The 24747-nt window shown below is 40.2% G+C and overlaps 1 protein-coding gene across 1 annotated transcript in view; it reads left to right on the forward strand.

Moving 5' to 3' along the window:
• The first annotated feature begins 19977 nt into the window (after positions 1-19977).
• Positions 19978-24747, forward strand: part of PELI2 (pellino E3 ubiquitin protein ligase family member 2) — a 59438-nt gene continuing 54668 nt past the window's right edge. The window contains exon 1 of the mRNA XM_039319457.1: positions 19978-20456. Within this exon, the coding sequence (XP_039175391.1) occupies positions 20380-20456 (77 nt within the window). The 5' untranslated portion in view covers positions 19978-20379. The remainder of the gene's footprint in view (positions 20457-24747) is intronic.

Consider the following 24747-nt stretch of genomic DNA (forward strand, 5'->3'; position numbering starts at 1 on the left):
TTTTCCAAAGCACCTGAAGGCAGGACAAGAAGCAACGGGTGGAAACTAATCAAGGAGAGAAGCAACCTAGAACTAGGAGAAACTTCCTGACAGTGAGAACAATTAATCAGTGGAACAGCTTGCCTCCAGAAGCAGTAAATGCTCCAACACTGGAAGTTTTTAAGAAGAGACTGGACAGCCATTTGTCCAAAATGGTGTAGGGTTTCCTGCCTGAGCAGGGGGTTGGACTAGATGACCTCCAAGGTCCCTTCCAACTTTACTACTATTACTATTACTATTACTAAGTCACAGTCTTCCATGTGCCAAAATGGTTAGGAAATGCGCCCATAGAAATTGGCCTGTGCTGCTCATCATAGCTTTGACCATCCGAAGTTTTTAAATAATATTCTTTAGTAGATAGAGAAGATATATCTATGATGCTTACTTTAGTTATGCCCTATGCAACATTCTCTAGTAATGATAAAGTAAGAGCTGTAGAAGTCAGTTTGGGCATAGTTGAATAGATGGAAATTTGGATGAAATTGTCATGGATGGAATGTGGTTTTCTGATACACTTATTGGCTGTTTTTATAAGTATGGATATGTTTAACCTGAGGTGGTTATTTATGATTAATTATATTTTTCAAATTTTGCCTGTTTGGTTAATTCATGATTCAGTTTACTATGAAAATACATCAGTGGATTGCTTTACTAACCAAGCTAAGTGTTTTGTGAGAATGCAGCCACCTGGACCTGAAATAGCCAAGGTGGTATGAGTACAGCTGTCTTTAATTATACGGTTATCACTCCAGTGGTCTGCAGACTCCATAGCTTCTCCTGTTTGCTTTAAATCCCATGGGAACAATTCCTCTCATAGGTCTTTTTCCTCGGTATTCATATTGCCTGAAGAAATAATTGGAGAATTTCTCTTTTCCCTTGAGAAAGTTGGAGAAATGGTTCCCACTTACATTTCCATATTCACAAATTGGATAGAAAACCTCAGAAGGCCTAACTTGAAACTGTCTCTGCCAAGGGGCTAATTTTAAAAACAGGTAGTCCTTGACTTAAAATCACAATTAAGCCCAACATTTCCATAAATAAGCAAGACAGTTAAGTGAGTTTTGCCCCATTTTATGACCTTTCCTGCCACAGTTGTTAAGTGAATCTCTGCAGTTGTTAAGTTAGCAATATAGTTGCTAAGTGAATCTGGCTTGCTTGTCAGAAGGTCACAAAAGGGAATCACCTGATCCCAGGAGATTGCAACCATCATAAATACATGCCAGTTGCCATTTTAATCACCTGACCACAGGGATGCTACAACAGTCTGGGTATGAAATGCAGTCATAAGTCACCTTTTTCAGTGCCGTTTTAACTTCAAACAGTCATTAAATGAATGGTTGTAAGCTGAGGAGTACCTGTTCTTGAGGGAAGAGAAAGAAGTTGTGGATAGGAGAGGGTTGATGCTGGGTCTGAAAAGATGCCTCAGACATTTAACAATTCACAAACACTTTTCTGCAGTTCTCCTCCTTTGTTGAGGAGGTTGATAAATATTTGTATAGATCCAACCCCTTCCAATAGATAAATCATAGCTGGATCAGTTAGCTGCAGTTCAGTTGGGCTTCTGCCACCATTAGCCTCATAGAACAGGCTGGAAAGGTCTCCCAAGAGCCAAGTAATCTTTTTTCTTATTGCTGTCATGGCTGACTGCATTCCAGTTGCAAAGATGCCAAGCGAAACCAAATGGCCTTTGTTGAGAGCAGAGGGACGGTAAGGAAAGAGATGCACAGGATGTACTAAGACAGTACCGAAAGGATTAGATCTATTTTTTTTTCCTAACATCCTCTTGGAGTCATGCTGTGATATGAGACTATAATCAACTTTAGTGGAGTTTTAGTATCATCCTTAATCAGACTTGGGCAAGCAGAGTATAAATGTGTAGTGTGCATTTAAACAGTTCTGGTCTGTAAAAACAAGTAGCCAATCCCTTAGATTAGTGTTTCTCAAGCTTGGCAACTTTAAGATGTGTGGACATCAACTTCCAGAAATCCTCAGCCACAATGGCACAATGGCTTTTGCTATTGATGACAATGTTAGCACCTGGAGCTTTTGGGCATAAGCGCATTTTCTTTAACATAAACTCTAATGCATATCCTGGCTAGGAGTCTGGGAATTGCACAATCAAGGACTATGGAGGATATCAGATTAGGTAAAGCTGAGCTAAGCCCAAGTGCCTTTAAAGACATATTTTGATTCTAAGAACAGCAACATAGTTGGTGAATCCGCTGCCTTTTTAAGGTACTCTCTGTATGAAAGCACTCTGGTCAGTTAAAAGGGCAGACACCTTAATGCCACCTGCAGTGGACAATAGTGTTGTCAGCCGTAAGTACTAGAATACAGTCCTTACATTCTTATCAGGATGCTACCTCAAGCTTGGTGCTACTTAAGGCCATGGAAGGGGATTAAAACCCCAATATTCATTATTGTCCTTCTACTTTCACAAAGTTTTTGAAAATATAACATGTACTACAGGTGGTACTATGATTCACAAACCATTATGGCTACGTGCATATAAAAGTGAGAGATGGTTGACTATTTTTTCTATTGTTAGATCAGGTGCAGCCATTCCTGTATTAGATTGCTAATTTTAAAAGTCATAAATCTATTTTCAAAAAGATTTTTTTTATATAAAAACCAACTATTAAAATATATTTGATTGTGGAACATATTATAGCAAGATTAGATCTGCTCTGCTTGTACCCAACCATAGTAGAAATATATCTTGGTAACATTTTTTTGCCACATCCCTTTGGCATTTATTTATTGGATTTTTAAGTCCACTCAATTCCAAAAATGTTCTATATGGCTTACAATATTTTAATAAAAGCACCCTTAAAAACACAAAATATTGCCTTTGTCTCATTTCCAGCCCATGAATGAGAAGGGCTTAAAATGTTCTTAGCTATACTGGTGATAAAGCATTGCATTATTTCCCTTCTTGTTCCCTCCTTATTCAAATGTTGTCCAAATATTATCCAAATGTGTAAAATCTTTAAGGCTTTTGCACCCATCACTTTGGAGAGAAATCAAGTGACTGCAGATATGAGAACAGAATCAATAGATATAGAATAGGGATCATTATTAAGGATAGCAAATGTCATGTCAATATAGTTTATTGCTGACTCAAGGATGGGTGGATACCATCAACTCAAAAGTGGGAAAATATCCAGGTTATTAATGCACTGAAGTGGAAAATACATAGCTTATGCATCAAGTACACCTTCTAGAATGTTTTATCAAATAATGCTTTTGGCACAGATGGGATAGCGGGAGAGTTCAGCTAATTAGAAAATGAGCAAAATAATTGAAATATGACATTGTTCCAAATGTAGGCATACATAGGGAATAGAGAGCACGAGCAATGGTTACCATCCTGAGTCCAGTACTGCTGTCGCTTTTGTGCTTTCTGTTTCTTTGCTGCAGTGTTAGCAATGTTGCATTTCAAGACCAAGCGAATGAGAAAGGAAGAAGGCGAGGCTTTGTCTGTGCAACTTGATGGTGCCAGCCATGTTCCATGGGCAAAGGGCAGTGGAGGAGGGAAAGAAGAGAGAAAGGGAGCTCCTTCAGCCCCAAGGTCTGTTGAATCATTCATCAATGGGAACAATGAGAGGCTAAGCATGTTGGATGTGGGCAGCTGCTAGTAGGAAGCAGGAACATTCATTTATTTGGCAGCTGCACTTATCTAAAATTGCAGAAAGAACTTTAAATACAGTGGTCAAAAGATAAGTATCAGGAGCACGCAATGATAAATTAGGTTAACAAAGGAACTATGGTCAAAATGACAGGCATGTGTTGAGTTTACCTTTGATAGTATATAACTGTTCAATTTATGTCACACATTAGCTGAATCCAAACATGCATTAAATCATATTTTGCTAACCAGTTGTCTGAATGACTTACGAATAACTGCCATTCTTAGTTCAGTTCTTGCTCTCCTAAATATGTAACTATAACCTATCATATATTCTGAAGCAAAGGCATGTGAAATCTGGCCTAAGGTTTTTATCATTCATAAAGATTTTATATTTGTTCACAATTTTTCCTATAGTGGATGTTCATCTTGACCAATCTTTATATACTTGCAGACTAAACAACCCATTCAAGTCAAGATGCAAATACCTAGAACTGACTAGATATTTTGCACTGTCATAAAGAATTTCTCAAAAAGTGGCTGAGTCTGTGTTATGATTATGGTCAAATGAAATGTGGTGGCTATTTCATCGCCTACTATCTATCTTAACTGAAAAAAATATCAGATGTAGAGATGCAAATTCTATTTATGGCATGCACTACTTCATTGCTATCACTCTTGATAAATGATTGTTAATATATGGGACAACTGCTATTTAGAAAAGGGAGGTGTTGAGTCCGTCGCGAAATGGTAAGACACGAGAAGCAGTTGTAGTTCTCAGGAAACCTTTATTCTTCAGTTCAGCTTACATTGGAATATGGCGGCAAAAGCCCACAACTCGCAGCCTCCTTTTATAGGACTTTCCCGGGTCAATGTGTTACTTTTCGCGTGCCAGCACTTGCGCGTGCGCACAAGCACTGGCGACAGCCTGTCTGGTCCCGGGCAGCTTGCACCTGCCCGGGACCGCCTGCAACGCCCCGAGCCCGCTTGCAAGGCTCAGGACATAACAGGAGGAATCATCTTTATTCTGCATTTTGGGTAAAAGAACAGTTCAAAGAAGGAAGAAAAACTTGCTGAAATGATTTATACTCCAACTCCATCTGTAGGCAGTGACCTTTGCATAATTGGAGACTTGTTCTGCATGCAAATCTGATGGAGAGTTGTTCTAAATTGGCTGATTACAGTTTTTCTTTTGTGGACCCAGATTCCCAAAATGGGAACCTATGGGTGATAGGTTGCACATTTTGAATATTTTGGAACCCAAAAGGTTCCAACTAATGAAATGCGAGAAAGTGAGGAGGGTACTAGAGAGAAGCCTGGCTACAGCTGTACTCTGCATCTTTATTCACAATAACAAAAGAGTGTCAAATGGTCTCTGTGGTACTGTGCCCCTAAGTAGTACTTGGGTCAGAATGTCTAAGTAATTTCATTATTAAGCAGTGTTTGTCTGCTGTTCTTATACATTGCCATTCTTTGAGCTTTGAAATCCAGGATGAAAAACAATTTTTGAAGCAATGTATTTATATGGCTTATATGCTGCTCCATTCTCATATGCATCTGGGCTTCTTGCATTCCTAAAGTCAGGAGTAAGATTAAAGCAATATAAAAAAACATTAAAATATAATCAATTATTCCTCCATGAGGCACCTCTTATCGCCAGTGAACTGATGCTCTCCCTGCAGAAATTAAATTCAACCTATTAGACCCAAAGGCTTGCTGAAAAAGCCATGTTTTAATTGCTTTTTGAAAACCCAAGATACTTGGGGTTAATCAGACCACAGGGAAATGCTGTTCCAGAGAAAGGGACAGGAACTGAGAAGACCTGCCTTTGTGGTGTATGCAAATGCCAGGGATAGGAACCTAGAGAACCTAGAGTAAGATGCATGCAATGTAACTGAGACCATTATCTCTTTATGGAACAAATATTATGTATGATACAACACCATGATTCATTTTTGTTCTCATTTTGAACTTATGTTCAGGATTTATGATCCAGGCATTAACTCCACTGTGTACCTCTGCTTTTGATTATGATTTCAGCTTTGATAAATTTAGCAAGCAGACCTGTCTTTCTTCTGCAGAAATAACTTTGATAAAAAACATTCTATTTTCTTTTTAATTATAATCACGAAACCTTGTTATTGCAATGATTTTAGCTTGATATTTTCATTCATCCTTTCATCTATTTATTTATTTGATCAATCAAATTTATATAGCTGCCCATCTCATGAGAAGGGACTATGGGTGGTGTACAATAGTCAGTAAAAATCAACACATGTACAAAAACAGACATTTAAAAATAGAAAATTCATTAAAATGGACTTAATTGAAACTAAAAATATACTACCGTATATACAAACCACAAACAGAGAGTGAGTGAATGCATACATCTCAATAGTGGAACCATCTAAACAAGTCTCTGGTTCCCTGTGATCTCAGGCCTGATGGCAAAACCAGGTCTTGAGGGACTTCCAGAACCTCTCATCCAGCTGAGCTGCCCATCTTCTCCAAATACTGGTGACGTACACAAACAAAAAACTATAAGCTCAGTGGAACTGTAAAAAGAAACTATCCATGTCCCACCCGAAAGAGACAGATTTCCCCATTGGACTTTACACATTTTCACACCTCACAATCAAAGCCCACTATTAGTATAAATGTTACTACTCTCAACATATAGAAAGAGTACAGAGAAGATCAACAAAGATGATTAGGGGACTGGAGGCCAAAGCATATAAGGAAAGGCTTCTGGAATTGGGTATGTCTAGTTTAATGAAGAGAAGGACGAGGGGGGACATGATAGCTGTGTTCCAATATCTCAGGGGCTGCCACAAAGAAGAGGGAGTCAAGCTATTCTCCAAGGTGCCTGAAGGCAGGACGAGAAGCAATGGATGGAAACTGATCAAGGAGAGAAGCAACTTAGAACTAAGGAGAAACTTCCTGACAATTAGAACAATTAACCAGTGGAACAACCTGCCCCCAGAAGCGGTGAATGCGCCAACACTGGAAGTTTTTAAGAAGAGACTGGACAGCCATTTGTCTGAAATGGTATAGGGTTTCCTGCCTGAGCAGGGGGTTGGACTAGATGACCTCCAAGATCCCTTCCAACTTTATTATTATTTCCATTTTTGGCCACCTTTGAATTTCTGATCCTCAGTTTTGCCATCCAGCTTTTCAAATAAAATTCTATCTCTACATTGAGCAATTGTCCTGCATTCTTCATTGGGTAACTTTGATCAGAATCGGTCCGAAAATTCTTCTAACAGAACCAACATGTTGTATAAATGTGGACCAAAGATCAATCCATGACAATGTTTTTTAAACTTGGCAAATTTAAGCTGTGTGGATTTGAACTCCCAGAATTCCGCAGCCAGCATCTTAAAGCTGCTTTTTTGAAAAACATTGATCTATGATTGTGGTAGAACATTTTGTTTTAAACTTACTTAACTTTAATTTAAACCAGCTTGTGCCATCCAATCACAGTGATTACACTAACTCTATGGTTAAGTATCTCTTCCACCCTCTGATCACAAAGATGGGAGACTAGAGGAGCTCCAAAATAGGTCTAACTTTTTCCATTCTGCCATCTCCCTTCTTTAAAAAAAAAACTTTTGTAGTTGCATAGGACAATTAAATGACAGTTTGGAGAAAGCTTTACTTACATGTTCTATGGTCTAGATTTCCAAATCCATGTTTTTGAATAACCAAAATGATATTCATTTGGGATTGGATTACAAGACAAACCTTAAAGATTGGTTAAAGCATAGTGCTGATGGTGATGATGACTTGCACAGATGAACTGAGTTTTTCAGCTCTGTGGATTCTGCAAACAAGCCTTTTGTGGTATCACAGAGGTTCATCCCAGGCACCAGTAAATTCCTTTACAGCACTGCCATAAAACACATAAAAAATGTCCAGAGTTCCTCCCTGCAGGAAAGGTGATAACCCTAAGCAGAGGCCTCATTTATTTTGTTGAAATGAAAGCCATTTTTTAAAACTACTACAAGGATGCCAAGGGCTGGGGGAAAGAAGCTTGGCCAAAGCTATTTGTAAATGTCATTGAAGAGGGGAACCCTTCAACAAAAGGCCTCCTTCACCACTTTAGGAAGTCAGCTTGAGTAATCCCAAAGCCCCACCTACGAGTTATTTAAAGGTCTTGCCGATAATCAACTGCAGCTGTGGGAGCGCTCTTAAATGACTGTTGTTGTGAAGCTGCTGAGAAAGTATTTGTTGCTTCAGTTACAAGGAGGAATGTCTGCAACTGTTAGAAATTGTGGTTTGGTGCTTCATCACAGGAGGCCGTGAAGGGAGGGTTCACCCATATGTAGAAAGACAGATTGAGATGTCTAGTTCAACCCATCCTGCCCACCCGAGAAATATGAACACACTTTCCCCCTAATCCCTTTACAGAGAGAGAAAATGGTCCTGCAAGAGTTCAAACAGGGTGAGGAAGAAGAGGAAAGCCATCGGGTCTCTCTTGACTTGATGGCCTTCAGTTAGTTTCAGGCAACTTGTCCCTTGGACCACAGCTTCTGATATCCCCAAAATTACATGTGCTGGTACCAGGTTAGACTACAGTGGCCATGTGTCCTATATTACAAAGGAGACTCTTTTATTTCAGAAATGAAAAATAAGAAATACCTTTAGATCAGGGGTCCTCAACCTTGGCAACTTTAAGACTTGTGGACTTCAACTCCCAGAATTCCTTAGCCAGCTTTGCTGGCTAAGGAATTCTGGGAGTTGAAATCCACAAGTCTTAAAGTTGCCAAGGTTGAGACCCCTGCTTTAGATTTATGTTTTTCTAAATACCTTTAGATTTTATGTTTTTCTCTTTAGATTTTATGTTTTTCTACATACCTTTAGATTTTATGTTTTTACCATACTTTTAAACTACCCTGTGACCAGAGCAGCCAGCCACTCTTTGTCGACTTGTATTATAGGTCAAAATGAGAATTTTCATGCTGGATTGTTTTTTTTTTTTTTTTTTGACAGACAAGAACCCATTTATGCCCTATATGGTTACCAGGTTTTGCATCACAGCAATTATAATTCATAAAATGACAATTGTAAGTACAAGCAAGAGTAAACGCACTGATTTTTTAAAATCCCAATTACAACTCTCAATAGGTAGTATTTTAAACTGAGGTTAACCCTCTTTATTTAGACTTGTGGGAAGTCAGAGCCCCAGAGAAGGAAATATTAAAAGGGCAGAAAAATATATTTTTCCTCAAAAGGATTTTTAAAAGCAGGAGCCAACTATCCTAAACAGGAGCCAGCCCTATACAAATGCAAATGTAAAACCATCATAAAGTTTGTCAAGATAAAGAGACTTAAAATCTGCATACCCCACCCAAACTCTAGGAGTCATTAGCCCCATCACCAGGGAAGCAGGATATGATAATAGGATTAAACCACAGATATCAAGGCCTAGAAAAGCACTCAGAAATAGCCTCAAAGTTCATGCCACAGGAACAGGAAACTATTCCAAACAAAAGGCTAGAGGGGGTATAAAAAACCTACCCATGTGCTCAGCTCTTCCTTCCTCTGGTCTTTCCTGCAAGAACCATCTTTCTGACTCATCAATAAACTGTAACCATCTTCCCAAAGCAGTTGCCATGTTGCTTATTTATTCCCGGCTTGGATGAATCAGGATGAAGACTTACTTCCAGCAGACTTAATACAGTACATTTCCTTCTTATTAATCAAACTAATTTTATTGATCTTAACTGTCAGTCTGAAGATTACTGGTTCATAAACAAAAACCAATTTGATTCTGGTTCTTTGATCATTTCCTGAATATTTAAGGATCTTCCTCTTCTACTATTCAAAATTATAATCTGATGATAACCTTGGGGATGAGTCCTGCAGTTGTACCCAGATTCTGCATCTCTGCTTTGAAGCCCAGGAAGTACCCAGATGCTGATTAGTAAAATCCAGGATGTGTAGCCTTGCTCTATATATTTTTTAAAATAAGTGTTTACTTTGTTAGGCACAAGTTACACAACCACAAGCGGTTATAATTTTATGTCACTTTTTTGCCAACTTCATTTCTATAGACAAGGCCATTCTGGACAAGTCTCTATCAAAACAATGGAGAAGTGGTAAATTTATCTGGTATTGAACGACCAAATCTTGATCTACTGACCCAAAGTGATAATTGGATATAGACACAATATTAATAATTTACTCTGTGTCCCTTTATCATTCTCTCTGCTCCTTATCTTCAAAAATTGCTAATCTGAGATCCCTTTTGTCTGCCTTTCTTCTGAAGCACACACTCACAGAACACACATTTTTGGAGTTTTTTTTGAATAGGCTACAGCTAAATGGGTGCTAGGTTTTGCAACAGAATTTCATTTTTAATGTGGGCCAGTGTGCTCATAGTAAAAAATGAAAATAAAGGTTGTCTTATCTTTATCTGAGTATATTTTTACTCTAAGAAGTGCTGATATATAGAAAGAAAATTTCTATCTCCCACATTTCCAAGATGAATCCTGGAACTAATCAGAGGAATATGTCTAAAAGCCTTCAAATTTCTTCTTTTTTTAATAAAAGTCAGTTTTTCTCCAGCAGAATTAATTTTTTGCATTCTTTGTGGTCTGTGAAACAGCCTGAATATTTGAAACTCCAAAACAGAATACGTATGAGGTCTCTTTGCAATAATTCTGATCCTCTTTATCCTCATAACCTTCAGTGGCTATCCTATTATTATGTTGCACATACTGACGGAGAAGAAGACCATTCTTCACCCTATTCCAATGTAAAAAAGGTCAAATGAGTTAAAGAGAGCATTTATTTTTCTTGTATTGAAATATACCAGAAGAACTAGATTATTCTATATAATCAGCACTTCTAGTAGCTCCAAATCAGTCTCTCCAATTGCCCCGCCAGCACCACTGCCCTGATGTGGAGAGCCGGCCCCGCGGCTAGCAAAGCACCAGCCGCGCCGCCTCTGGCCCTGCAGCCACCCCCCCAATCGCACCCCAGCACCACCACCCACCCTGTGCATCCCCGTAGAGCCGGCCCCGCAGCTCGCAAAGGCAAAGCACCAGCTGTGCCGGCTCCAGCCCTGCAGCCGCCCCCCCAGCACCACCACCCACCCTGCACATTCCCGTAGAGCCAGCCCCGCGGCTTGCAAAGGCAAAGCAAGCTGGGGGGGGCAGCTGCCCTGGCTCCGGCCCTGCATCTGCCCCCCCCAGCCACCCCCCAGCACCATTGCCCACCCTGTGCATCCCCGTGTAGAACCGAACAGGGAAAATCAAGAGAAACTTACTGCTCCAGTCTCCTCCAGCTATCTTCGGAACTAAGTAGGAGATGGTATAGTTGGGTAGCAGGGAGGGGTGCAAAATTCCTGCAACTTGCATGTGCAAAGTTTGCCGCCTGGGTGTTTTGGCTCGCTCAGCAGCAATTCCTGTTGGCTTTCGAAAGCCAATAGGGGGAGTAGCACAGCTCATGCAAAAGTTGAAAAAAACCATCAAAAAAAGATCCCGGAACGCCTTCAGAGCGTTCTATGAGGAAAAAAAGCCCTGCAGATTAGTCTTCAAATATGGAAAAAGAGGACATTTAGGAGGACACTTTTCAAGGGAGGACAGAACTCACAAAAGGAGGACTGTTGTCCCAAAAGGAGGACGGTTGGTCACCTTAATATTTTGTGGTTCTCTACAATCCATTTGTATACATTAATGATTATATAGTGCAGCTTTCCTCACGCTGGTGCTATCTAAATGCACTGGGACTGCAAATTCCAGAATACCCAACCAGGAAATGTCAGCTTTCCAGGACTGTCCAACAAATGTGGAAAGGAATGGGTTAGAGAAAGCTTAGATAATTTGCTTAGTTTTGTCTGGAATAATGTGCAAACCCAGCTATTGGCATGTGTAAATTGCTCCCAACTGTTAACCTGGTAGTTTACCACCTAGGGCTCCCTGATCTGGAAAGGGTGCAACTGATACACCTGGTGAATCGGAACATAGACCTTCCTGTGGATAGTCCTGGCTGGATTCCAGTTCTTTTTGTAGTCAGTCCTCAACGATCTACCTGTTTGCTTTTAACTATTATGTTCTTAAGCAATAAACGCTAAAGCAAGATTCTGGCCAGTTAGTTTTGGATTTATCTGATACTATTTACTGAGACATGAATGAAAAATAATTATTTTAATTTGGAAAGAAGAGAAATATAAATCTTTAGATAACTGCATTTGAGGTCAAATGTGAGAAACAGGAGGAAGATACATGAGTGATGCTTAGCTGTTTGTTTATTTTTTATTCCTGGCTTGTTTTAAGTGTGTGTTTACTCTGACAGTGAGTTATGGTACAGCTTTCTTAGATGCAGCCTCATCCTAATAAAAAAGATAACTGTGTAATAATTCAGCTCTTGGTTTTAATAAAATCTCATCCTTCTCCTTAGAAACAGATAGGAAAAGTTTGTATGTTTAAAGATTTGCTGCTTTTCTCTGTTTCTTCCTTATCTCTGGAACCAGCAGCAGAATGCCTGTGCCAAAGAAATAAATGGCCAGATATTGTTTCAGTCAGGGCTATTTCCCTTACTCGAGTAGATTAATAATTTTGACTGGTCTGGAAAAATCTGAAACCAGCTCCCTGATGTGTTAGGAAAGTGCTGTTGGTGAATTACAGTCTTTTCTCTGGTATCTTTGGAACCCACAAATAATTTTGTTCATATTTTAAAAACATGTAAAGCATAAAGCAAAAGTTTATGAAAAAGAAAAAAGGAAGACAATGATTAAAGTCAAGAACCCACAAATATTGGTAAGGGAGAATGAGAACGGAGAGAGAGGATAAAATATTGGAGAAAAGCTGGACAACAATTTTAAAAGTTATACGCCTACCAATTTTAGTCAGCTTATCTCCCCACCACAATCTGTTCTACAAACATTAATGGAATAATAAGTAGAGGCTCAGATGTTTGCTTCTGTCTTTTAACTGAAAACAGTGATAAGAGTCAAGTAGATTCTAAGGCAATGTTGCGGAATTTCAGACAACTGAGGTGTCATGTGGTTGAGTAGGACTGGCCCCAGAAATTCATTGGCCCTAGAACCGCAGGATTTTTATTCTCAAGAGAGAAGGAATGTTTTAACTTTCTTGTTACTGCTTGATTCTTCAATTCCCTGTCTACTCTTTAATAAATTGCCTCTGAGGAACTGTAACCTTAACAGAAAGAATGTTTGTCATCCCTGCCTGGGAGACAAGGGAATAGAAGTCAGTGGAACACCACCGCAAAGCATTGGACAACAGCTTCCCAATTCATCAGAAGTACTTTTTCTAACTAACAAATGATTTTTCCCTTTTAATAACATTGTTATGTACTGCAGGCCACTTTAGCTGACTATGTTCAGCAGGTCAGCGGTTCAAATCTCACCGGCTCAAGATTGACTCAGCCTTCCATCCTTCCGGGGTAGGTAAAATGAGGACCCAGATTGTTGGGGGCAATGTAAATATATATATACATTGCTTACTGCTGTACACCGCTTAGAGAGTGCTTGCACTTAAAGCGGTATATAAGTCTCATAAATAAATTGTTGAATAACAGAAAGGTGCTACCAGACTTCTGATTTGTTGTTAGCCTAGACCAGGGGTAGGCAACCTTGGCTCTTTTATGACTCATGGACTTCAACTCCCAGAATTCCTGAGCCAGCATGGCTCAGCTTGGAAACCTCTCCCTTTCCCCTCAGCGTGGCTGGTCAGGAATTCTGGGAGTTGAAGTCCATGAGTCATAAAAGAGCAAAGGTTGCCTGTCCCTGGCTGCTCTTCTCCTACAATGTAAGATATAATATATTGGCCTGGATCCCAGGAGGGAGGGGTTGTATTTAATGCTGTAAGCTGCCCAGAGTCACTTCGAAATGAGTAGGGCAGCAAATAAATGTAATAAATAAATAAATAAATTCCAGAAGACTAAAAGACAAATTAATTCAGATAGTTTGTGTGAGAGAAAGAAAGTGAAGACAGCCCCTCCCTAATAGTTCCCAGAGTACATGCTTCATATAGGAAGTAGTTTGCTTTAGTTTGGCAAGATTCTGTCTGTAGGTGTAGAACAATAAAGGAATGTGCTTAGAAGAATCACTATGTATCTTTCTTGATTTTTGGAGCCTGACATAATATCTGCAACACTGAACTTCCTCAGTAGCTGCTCTTTCCAGGCAGCCTTGACCAAAGTCTTACTCGGGCAAATTTGGGGACCAGAAAATCTTTGGAAAGCATCAGACTGGAGAAGGTGTCCATAAAACACTTATTTTAACATGAACTGTGAGTAGAATTAAGAGTTATTTAATAATAACAATAACAACAACAACAATAATAATAATATAAAAAAGTTGGAAGGGACCTTGGAGGTCATCTAGTCCAACCCCCTGCTCAGGCAGGAAATCCTATAATATTTCAGACAAATGGCTGACCAGTCTCTTCTTACAAACTTCCAGTGTTGGAGTATTCACAGCTTCTAGAGCAGTGCTTCTCAACCTGTGGGTTGGGACCCCATTTGGGGTCAAACGACCATTTCATGGGGGTCGCCAAACAAGGCTGTCCGCCATTTTTCCCCCTTTTCTTTGGCCACACCCCTGACACCCGGTGATGTATAAGTGGTTGGGGGTCACCACAACATGGGGAACTGTATTATGGGGTCGCAGCATTAGAAAGGATGAGAACCACTGTTCTAGAGGCAGGTTGTTCCACTAATTATTTGTTCTAACTATCAGGAAATTTCTCCTTAGTTCTAGGTTGCTTCTCTCTTTGGTTAGTTTCTGTCTGTTGCTTCTTGTCCTGCCTTCAGGTGCTTTGGATAACAGGTTGATTCCATTTTCTTTGTGGCAGCCCCTAAATCTACACTTGCCAGTGATCCCAGTCCTCTGAGTTCATTGGCCCAAATGATCCCAAGTGGACCTTTGGTGAAATATAGCCTTCATATTTTTCGTGACTGTGAGCAAAATCAATCACATGTTTAACAGCACATGTCTATTCATCTTCCAACTGCCTCCATAATTTATCTTATTTCTTTGTAAGTGTGCATAGAGTTAGTTCAGAATAAGCAAGTTTCAGACTGCTTTGCTGAAAATGCACTGGTAGGATTTTAGATAATGAAGGTCTACCCAGGTCTCATCTCATTGGTATTGTTCCATGTATGTTAAATGTGTACTCTGTGGCATTGTTAGAGCATGAGTAAAGCTTAACAGAATATCAGATTGGAAGGGACCTTGGAGGTCTTCTAGTCCAACTTCCTGCTTAAGCAGGAGACCCTGTACCATTTCAGACAAATGGCTGTCCAATCTCTTCTTAAAAGCCTCCAGTGTTACAACACCCACAACCTCTGGAGGCAAGTCATTCCACTGATTAAGTGTTCTCACAGTCAGGAAATTTCTAGGTTGCTTCTCCTTGATTAGTTTCCATCCATTGCTTCTTGTCCTGCCTTCGGGGGCTTTGGAGAATAGCTTGACCCCCTCTTCTTTGTGGCAGTCCCTTAGATATTTGGAACACTGCTGTCATGTCATGCCTAATTCTTCTTTTCATTAAACTAGAATTCCCAATTCCTGCATTCAGGAATCTCAGAAATAAGCTGGTACTCATGATTTACATGCAGTACCAGTGTTTTAGATCAGAGGTCTCCAACCTTTTGAGCACAGGGACCAGTTTGGTGGAGAGAGTTTTTCTGTGGACTGGAGGGTGCGTGGGTTCATGTACAACCTCCATCCCACAGATGCTTGTTTGTGCAGACCGGTTTCTGGCATGCCATAGCCCAGTGCTACTCCACGGACCGGGGGTTGGGGACCCCTGTTTTAGATAATAGATATACCTGTGTTTTTTTCAAGTAATGCCTAGTAGGCTACTGTCCATTGCATAGAAAATCAGGAACTTTTTAATTATCTAAAATCTAAGATCAATTTCTGCAGAATGTAAGGGCAGGGCTGCTATAACACAATGCCTAGATATGAAGGTATTTAACCTGAAAGCAAGCAAAGCAAGAAGGAGGAAGTGATTTCAATGGGTTAAATGAAAATAAGTCACTGGGAAATAAACTGGAAATTTGAAGAGACAATAAGAGAAGAAGAAGCAGAGAGTGAAAAAAAAAGTAGAGGAAGAAGCACATTGTTAATAAATGGAATTGGATGAAGAGGTGGGGTTGGGGAAAAAGTTATCCCAGACCTATGAACAGGAAGAGCTAAATCTGACAAGCAATAGAATGACTATGTACCACTGGATCCTAAGTAATGGCACAGAGGGAGGTTATGGATTTTACATGCCAATTTGAACATTAAATAGCCAATGTTCAAATATATTCAGCACTTCAGGTTTTTAAGAATTAAATAGTGCAAGACAAAGACAAAACTTTCTATCTTAGATAATCACTTCTGAAAAACAAAATAAAATAGGCTAAAGATAGGTACTTAAACATGTTTCAGCTAGACATTAATTGATTCCTTTTATCCAGTAGTGTGCAAAATGGAAAGATGAAGAGAAAGCGTTCCTTTTAAAGAGAAAATAGCCATTTACGCAGACAAATCCTTAAAGAGAAAAAAAGCTAAAATAAAAAGATTAAACAGCATATAAATGACTCCAAAGTGGAAACATGGATTTAAAACATTTTTAGAGTGTTAATAAAAATAGAGTGTTCTTTAAAAAAAACCCTCCCTGAACAAAGAAGCTAGCAGTTAAGACAATTTATTTTAGTCTCAGAAGACGAAATTGAATAGGTGGGTGAGACTTCATAATGTCATTTCCAATTGCTGATAAATTACAATCCAGAGAAGATGTATTTTACTTTTAGCTGCATGTTCAACAGAGTGATCCCCAGACAAGCTGGGGTGAATTTAAATGGGTATTGGCTTTGAAAACCATATGATCTGCCAACTGTAGGTTTCTTTTCCCAGATATTGTTATATCTTTAAAAGAAACCTTGCAGACTGATATCATGAGAACATGGGTGCCAGGAGAGGATCCATTTAAATCCTATATCTGCCAGGCTTAGGATATTGGTTAGATGACCGGAATTTTGATTAGGCTAAAAGTAGACCTACCATTAAACCAACTGAAACAATAATAGATTACCGTTACGCAATCGCTGTAAAAAAAAAGGGAGAGGAGTATATGTTGTGTGTGTATTTATTTATTTATTTATTTATTTATGAGACTTATATACCGCTTTAAGTGCAAGCACTCTCTAAGCGGTGTACATCAGTAAGCAATGTATATATATATTTACATTGCCCCCAACAATCTGGGTCCTCATTTTACCTACCCCGGAAGGATGGAAGGCTGAGTCAATCTTGAGCCGGTGAGATTTGAACCGCTGACCTGCTGAACACAGTCAGCTAAAGTGGCCTGCAGTACTGCACTCTAACTGCTGCGCCACCTGTATGTGTGTTATGTTTTGTTTTGTCTTGTTTTGTTTTGTTGGTTAAAAAAAAAACCCAACTGAAACAACTGATTCAGGTGGCAAATACTTCTTCTGTGTCACATTAAGTGACCTTGTCCCCAAAGTTAGGCTGTAGATTTCAAACGACATAAAGCATGTAAGAACAACTTTTGGGTGTCTGGAAGTAGCACTTTGGAGAGCGGATGCAGTGACATCCATAAAGGGTCTTCCCCCATTACTGAACCAAAGTGCTCTCCTTTCTTGTTTGAGTCAGCAGAAAACCTCCCAACTTGAAAACTGCTATTCCCTTTTTTGATCCCTTACACTACCTCAGCTTCTCTCTTTCAACTGACTGCTGCTTTTGCCTCCAAGGTGATGAAGCCTAACTAATGCTATACATGTTGAAGTTACCCTTAGACTGTGATGGAATAAGAGGGAAAATAATCCTCTATCACTAATATGGTGACTTAAGCCTGTTTCAGTCATAGACTAGGGGTGTGATGAAGGCAACAACATGAAGACCCTGCAGAAAAAAGATGCTGCATGTGGCTGCTCTGGTTGCCTTATGAGGGAGATAGCCCCATTTTAGGTGGTGTTGAGATTTTTAAAGTTGTTTTAGTTTATTTGTTGCTTGTTTTTGCAGGGAAAGGATTGTTTAAATTAGAATTTGTATTTGTTTTCAGGAGTTTTCTACAGAAAAATGATAGGAAATTGCATCTCTATCCCTTATCAATTTGTTGTTGAAATTTAACACAGAGATCATAATGAATTGTAAAAAAGTAAGTGTAGGAGGATGGGTGGGAATTGCATGCATTTTGTCAGCCAACAAGTTGCTCATTCTGCAAAAGAAGGAATAGTGTAGTTCTGTGGATACAAACACATACATGCATACATGCCCATCACATCATTTCCACATGATTAAGCTACATTATGCAGAGCACAGACAAAGAATAAGAAATCTGAGAGCTAAAGAGACAAATAAATATAAGATAAGGAAAAGAAAATGCAAATGAAAGATGTGGGGTGGCTATGGATTGAATAATATTCTTCTGGGGCTGCTGTTGGACTGCTGGAAGAATTGGCTGAAGGCTTTCTCATTTTTTATAGTTGGCAGCAATGAAGCAGACCTCAGGGTGAAATTGCTTTTGAAGGACTGTGAAAGGAAGGTGCACACTGTGTAAGTGCTGCATGTCTATTTTATGTGCAAATATTGGTAAAGATCTGACTGAGGCCGCCTCATTCTCCATGGATGCCAACTGAGAGTGCAGAAAAGCTCAACTTATGGCCTGAAAACCAGATTCCTTTCCTTTTGTGGTTCCTCAAGAACTAACACTTTATAGCAAAGTTCCTCAACTTTGGCACTTTGAAAATGTATGTGGACTTCAACTCCCAAAATTTCTCAGCCAGCATGCCAAGGTTGAGAAAGGTTGTCACATTTGAGAAACACTACTTTATACGATCACTATTCCAGAAGTTCTAATTATTTACAGAAAGTTACCAGTCTAAGACTCACTAAATCTTAGATTCATTGGTAAAGATAAATGTCATTCACTGAATGAAATTTTTGCATTAATTTTATCTCCATAGTAACAGTAGTATGGAATACCTCACTGCAGTACTGAATAGCCACATATCTGACCCAAAAAAATGACAAGATTAAAAAACAACGGACAAAGTTCTCTGGATTGTCATTTACTTTAATGTGGGCATTTTTGAACTTCAAAGACAGATGTCAAGATGAAATAGCCAAGGTACAATGAATGGATTCTCTCTCTCTCATTGGCTTAAACCAGCGGTTCTCAACGTTTGTGTGACGGCGACCCCCGTCACACAAACGTTATGCGCATGCGCGCCGCGGCGCCCCCATGTGTGGTGCGCATGCGCGGCGCCCCATGTGCGGTGCGCATGTGCGGCAGCGCCCCCATGCGCGGTGCGCATGCGCGGTGCCGCCCCCGGAGGGGAGAAAATGGCAGATCGCCACCTTTGGCGACCCCCGAAAAATGGTCGATCGACCCCAAATGGGGTCGCGACCCATAGGTTGAGAACCGGTGGCTTAAACAGAGAAACAAGGGGTTTTTTTTTGAGCCACAAGCTACAGTATTTGCATCAATGAATGTTTCTTGGTATTATATGCAACAATACCCAATCACACCCAATTTGGTGTACTGATTAAGGTGCTGGCCTAGAAACCAGGAAATTGTGAGTTCTAATTCTGTCTTAGTATGAAAAGCGGCTGGTTGACTTAGGGTCAGCCACTCCCAACCCAATCCACCTCACAGGGTTGTTGTTGTGAGGGAAAATAGGAAGATGAAAGAGCATTAGGTATGTTTGCTGGCTTGGGTAACTTATAAAGGTGGGATAAAAATCTAATAAATAAATTTATATACAGCCACCACTAAAATTACTGTTTTACCTTCTCTATTTAATTTATCTTTATCTTCACTGTTTCACTTTCTAAACTTATTTCAGAGTAATACTTCATGCTATTGTTGTACAGTCCACAAAATATTTTGCTGTTATACATTTGTTGACTTCAAAGATACTAAAGAATTGTCTTTCTTTCAGCTAGAGTAACTTGGTTATTACTCAGTTTCTAGAGTTATATGTGTATCTTCTCTTTTATATTAGATAGAACAATGGTCACAACCATACCTTGTGGCAGTGAGCTCCCCAAATTACTTACATATTACTTTCTTTCTCCACTCTTCACTTAAGCTTATATTCACTAAGTACTAAGTACCGTAATCTCCTGCCGACCTATTCGAGGCAGAAAAAACTCCTTGCAGTACAGTAGTCAATTATTGTAGACAGGCTTTTGCAGAGAGAGAGAGAGGAACAAAGCATCCGGTAGACGGCGCCAGACAACTCCTGTCTTTTCTTATGAAGGGAACATTGATTTTACAAGGCAGCAGCCCTTTAAGAACTTCCCCCTTTCCCTTTTCGTACTCTATGTTTACATAACAGACTGGAAGATACCATCACGGTTTTTGATGCAAGGCGAGGGGAGCGTGGAAGGACCGGAGAAAGCTGAGAGGAGGGGCCGTTCCACGCCTCCTTTCTGGGTAGGCGCTAGTTGGTCTCTCCTCATCCCCCCTCGGGCAGTCGTGTCTGTCGCTCTTGGCTTGAGCGCTGTGAGGGGAAGCAAAGGGTCCGCGTCGGCGGGCGCACCAAGCAAAGGCAGCCCGTAATTTCGCCCGACCGACCGCCGGCTCGCTCCGCCACTATGAAGGAAAGGTCTCCAGCCAAACGTCCTGTTTGATGACTATTATTATTGCTATTCTTTTGGTGAATGCCATTTTTGCCCCGCATGGGATTATAGCGAGGACGACGACGACAACCGTGGCGGTGGCCCCATGTTTTCTCCTAGCCAGGAGGAGCACTGCGCGCCCAACAAGGAGCCCGTCAAATATGGAGAGCTCGTGGTTCTGGGGTAAGGCGGACAAGGCGTGGGACTGGGACGCTGCGCTCCCCTGCTTTGAGGCTGAGGGGAAGCCGGCGGCGGAGCGGTGTCGCAGGAGAAGCGCGAGTGGGCAGCAGGGGAGCCCTTGCCTCCGGCGGGCACACCGCAGCCCGAGGGGCGCTGGGACGAGCGGGCTCTGCCGGCGCTGCCTCCGAAGCGGGTACTCTTTCGGGGTGGGCAGCTGCGGAGAGGTGCCGGGCGTGAGGCGAGGGTGTGGGAGCTGATCCGCCAGAGAGTTGCGTGGTGTGCGGGTGTTCCCGAGGCCGCCGGCCCACGGTTGGGGAGCAGGCGGGCGACGGGGCGGAGGTGTAAAGGCTGAGGGAGGGCGGGAAGGGCCGCGGGCGCAAGAGGGCCTGGCAGCTTAGGTCGCCGAGAGGGCTAGAGCCGGGGGAAGTGGGCGCCTAGATGCGTGGAAGGTCGGCCCTCCTGGTGACGAGCGGGGCAAAATTATCCCCTCTCGGTATGCCTGGGAAAAAAAAAAAAACATTTTGAAGCGGGAAGAGGCTGGGACTCGGCTCTCTCTCTCTCTCTCCGGGCCTCCGGGCAGCGGGGCGTGCTCGGAGGGCGGTGTTGGACGTAAAGCGGTGAAAGGATGGATGAGAACATTTTAATTAGTGGCCTCTCCTCCCCCCCCCTCCAACCCGAAAAGTTCGTTGAGGCGAGAAGGCGCGGATTATGGGCTGGACGGAAAGTATTCCGGGAGGAACTGCGGGGGGGGAGGCGCTCGCCCTCCACTTTTTGGAAGTATTGGGGGGGGGAGAGGGAAGAAGTTGATCGGGCGAGGAGGCATGTATCCGCTTGTTGGGAATGGTGGGTCTTGAAGGTCAGCGGGGAGAAGGAGGAAAGGGGGAGGGGAACATAACTTGCCTAGTTAGAAACCTCCTGCATGGGCGAAAGGAATGCTGGAGTACAGCATTAATCGTGATAGAGGGGTGGGAGAAGTAGGGGATTAATGAGTGCAGGTGAGGAAAGAAGAAACTTTGTATGAGAGAGAAATTGAAAGAAGCTAGGGGTGAGGAAGGAGGGGCAGACAAGTGTTAGCATGTTTGTAGTCCCATGCAGAATGCTTTACAGAGAGATTATTATAACATTGATCCACTAGTTATCGGAAAAAGACCCTATTTTTATTGCAACTGAGCAGATCCTACAGCTGTCTGTGACCAGTATCTTTCCCCCATATTCTGCCTGAGACGAAAAATCTCAAAAGGGGTGAAATATTATGATACAGGACTGTAATGCTGGGAGCTTGCTAATTGGCTATCATCCAAAGTTTGGGATCAGGAATTGGCTCTTGTCAACCAAATTATCTTGGCCCTTACCTTCTGTAGATATTAGATATAGTTTGTACTGTATTGCAGGATATTGCATTTGTTGGGACTAATAGCTGATCGAAAGTTAAGACTGTTTCCTTGGAGTTTTGGGTCTGCTTGTTAGATAGCCAGTGTAATTCTTGGATTCATTATATAGGAGCATTCTGGATGGCAAAAGAGACACACTGGGCCTTCTGAAATGCGTATGCATTTCAGTATCCGTGTGCAGTATTTTTTTTAATGAATTGTTTCTAAGTTGGATACTTAGCATGCTAAGAGAAGGTAAACTGAGATTACCCATCTAGTTTGGAGCTGTCTTAATCTGACAAGAGCAGTGTACTGGTTAGAATGCAGCTGTCAGTACTACAGGCTAATTCTGCTGACTGTCAACTGCCAGCAGTTCAACAGTTCGATTCTCATTGGCTCAAGGTTGACTCAGCCACCCATCCTTCTGAGGTTGGTAAAATGAGGACCCAGATTGTTGGGGACAATATGCTGATTCTGTAAATCACTTAGAGAGGATTGTAAAGCACTGTGAAATGGTATATAAGTCTTAAGTGCTTATTGCTATTGCTGACTCTGGGGTTCTTTTGCAATTAACAATCTCATACCACTCTAGAATGTATTAATTATAGTGATAATTGTTTTATTTCTCTGGTATGCCTTGTGATGGAGAAGACTAGATGGTGGTGGTAAATATATGAAATAGTAAACATGAACTTCAGCAGTGGGGGTGGGGGGGTATGGAATCTGTGTCACTATTTTGGTGTTCTGCTCCATCCTTATTGTTTGAATGTGGAGTTTATCTCTGAGTGCCATAAAAATTGAATATAAGACATTTAAATCTGTTTATTCAGTCACAGCAAACTTTGTCTTTAGACATGTTAACTAAAAGTGCACAATATTTGCATGATCAAATAAACAGAATATAAAACTAACCTTGAAATGAAATTCACTATGTAGAAGATTTACTATGAAAGAACAATATTGAGTTATTTTTAGTAGCTGTTTGCTTATTTCATAAACAAGCATCAGTAGCAGAGATCTTTCTCTTAGCATTTTTTCTAAGCAGATCCTTACAGGGTTGTTTTTAATAACACTCTATTTGACAGTATAAAAAAACTTGACAAACTCTAATTCCAAAGAAGTTGATTATTTTAAATATTTTTTTCTGAGAATATAAATGAAGTAAATATAAAGAATCCATCTGGTTGAATTCAACTCCTGATGACCACATAGAAACATCCATTTAGTTTTCTTGGCGACACCATGAAAGTGGTTTACTATGGCCACCTTTTTGTAATGTAATACCCATTGATTTTAAGCTTATAAAGACCTTGAATTTTCCAATGGTCTGTTCTCCAAGAACTAAACAGGCTTAAGCTGACTTAGCTTTTTTAGGGATTAGGCACATTGGTGATGCTACCTCCTACAGTTGATTTTAGAAAATTTCTGAAAATATAACATGATTTCAAATATTTGAAAGGTGTCAAACCTTTTCCACAAAAAACTATTTGTAGAAAAGCTGTTTATCTAAACAATAATTATTAGAAATATCTAATTTATGTTTCTATCAGCAAAAAATAGTTTATTTCGAGAAGAGATATGCTGACAATGTGGACCTCATCTGTTTTATTAAAGTCTTGTCATTTCTGGAACTCTGTTCAGTATATAATCTTTAATTCCAGTAATTGTGCTGTAGTTGTTTCATTTATGTAATTGGAAGCCTTGGAAGAAATATTATAGATATAAGTTCAGGATAACTGAATGCAGCTTGAACTGTTTTCAAATATTTATTCTAAGAGTTTGCCATTAAAGTTTTCCTTCCTTCCTTCCTCCCTCCCTCCCTCCCTCCCTCCCTCTGAACCAATTGTATGCACTGTTAGGTTTGTGGAAATTTTTTTATTGCACTGTGAAATGGCAAATAACTCCCCCCCCCAAATTTGTAGGACTGAATTTACTTTTGTTTTGTATAGATATCACTTGCCTTCCCCACCCTGCAATGTCTTTGTGGAAGCACTTGAGATTTTTAATGCTAAATGACTATTTTTTGCTAGTTATTAAGGGTCATTATGAGGCACTCAGTATGCATGAGTATTTCAGTTTGAGCAAGAGATACGTTTAATCTTACTCTCTGGATTGTAGCATGACACATTTAATAAAGTTAAAATTCTATTTAAAGCATGGAGCACCAAGAATGAGAATTGAGACCAAAACAAAATCAGCTTATAATAATGTAGAGAAATTGTAGATTTTATTTGTTGTTTTTACTCTAAACATCTATATCTCTTCTAAGACACCTTTTCAAGAAGCTTAATCACTCAGTAATTCCATAAATAGCATAATGCTACTTCTTTCCAGAGTTGGATCATTAGTAGAAAATAATCACAGAACAGCTTGAACATCTGTTCAGCATTTTTTAAAAAAAGGACAGAATAAGTAATTGTGTAATCGTCTGCTATTTGTTGCCTTTGAGAATGAAGAACTCTAGGTATAAGATAATGAGATAATCACATCCATAAATGGCTAGAAATGTTGAATAGTTAATGTGTTAAAGATGTGACTATTTTAATTATATTGTGACAATGAAAAAACTCTTGGCAGAAAAATGATTTATTCAATCAATTTCTTCTATGAATTTCTCTTCAGTGTCAAAGATTGATTGTAATGGAAGTGGCTTAAATAAAGAAATAAAACTGAATCAAATAATCATTTCCTAAATCAGAGTAAGTTGTACTGTCACAGAGGAAGCACCACCTGCACAATTTGGATGATATTAATTAAATAAAGAAAATCTCCAAGAAAAACGAAGTGATTGTATGCCATGAAACAAAAGAGGTTTTTTAGAAAAAAGATAATATCATTTCAGTTTATGTGATAAAAACCATCTATATTGCTACCCTAAAACTGACCCTGGTATCTAGTGATGTAGTAATACCATAGCAATGGAA

This window comes from Crotalus tigris, unplaced genomic scaffold (genome assembly GCF_016545835.1).
Source record: "Crotalus tigris isolate CLP2741 ecotype Arizona unplaced genomic scaffold, ASM1654583v1 scf7180000023598.3388751, whole genome shotgun sequence".
Taxonomy (NCBI): domain Eukaryota; kingdom Metazoa; phylum Chordata; class Lepidosauria; order Squamata; family Viperidae; genus Crotalus; species Crotalus tigris.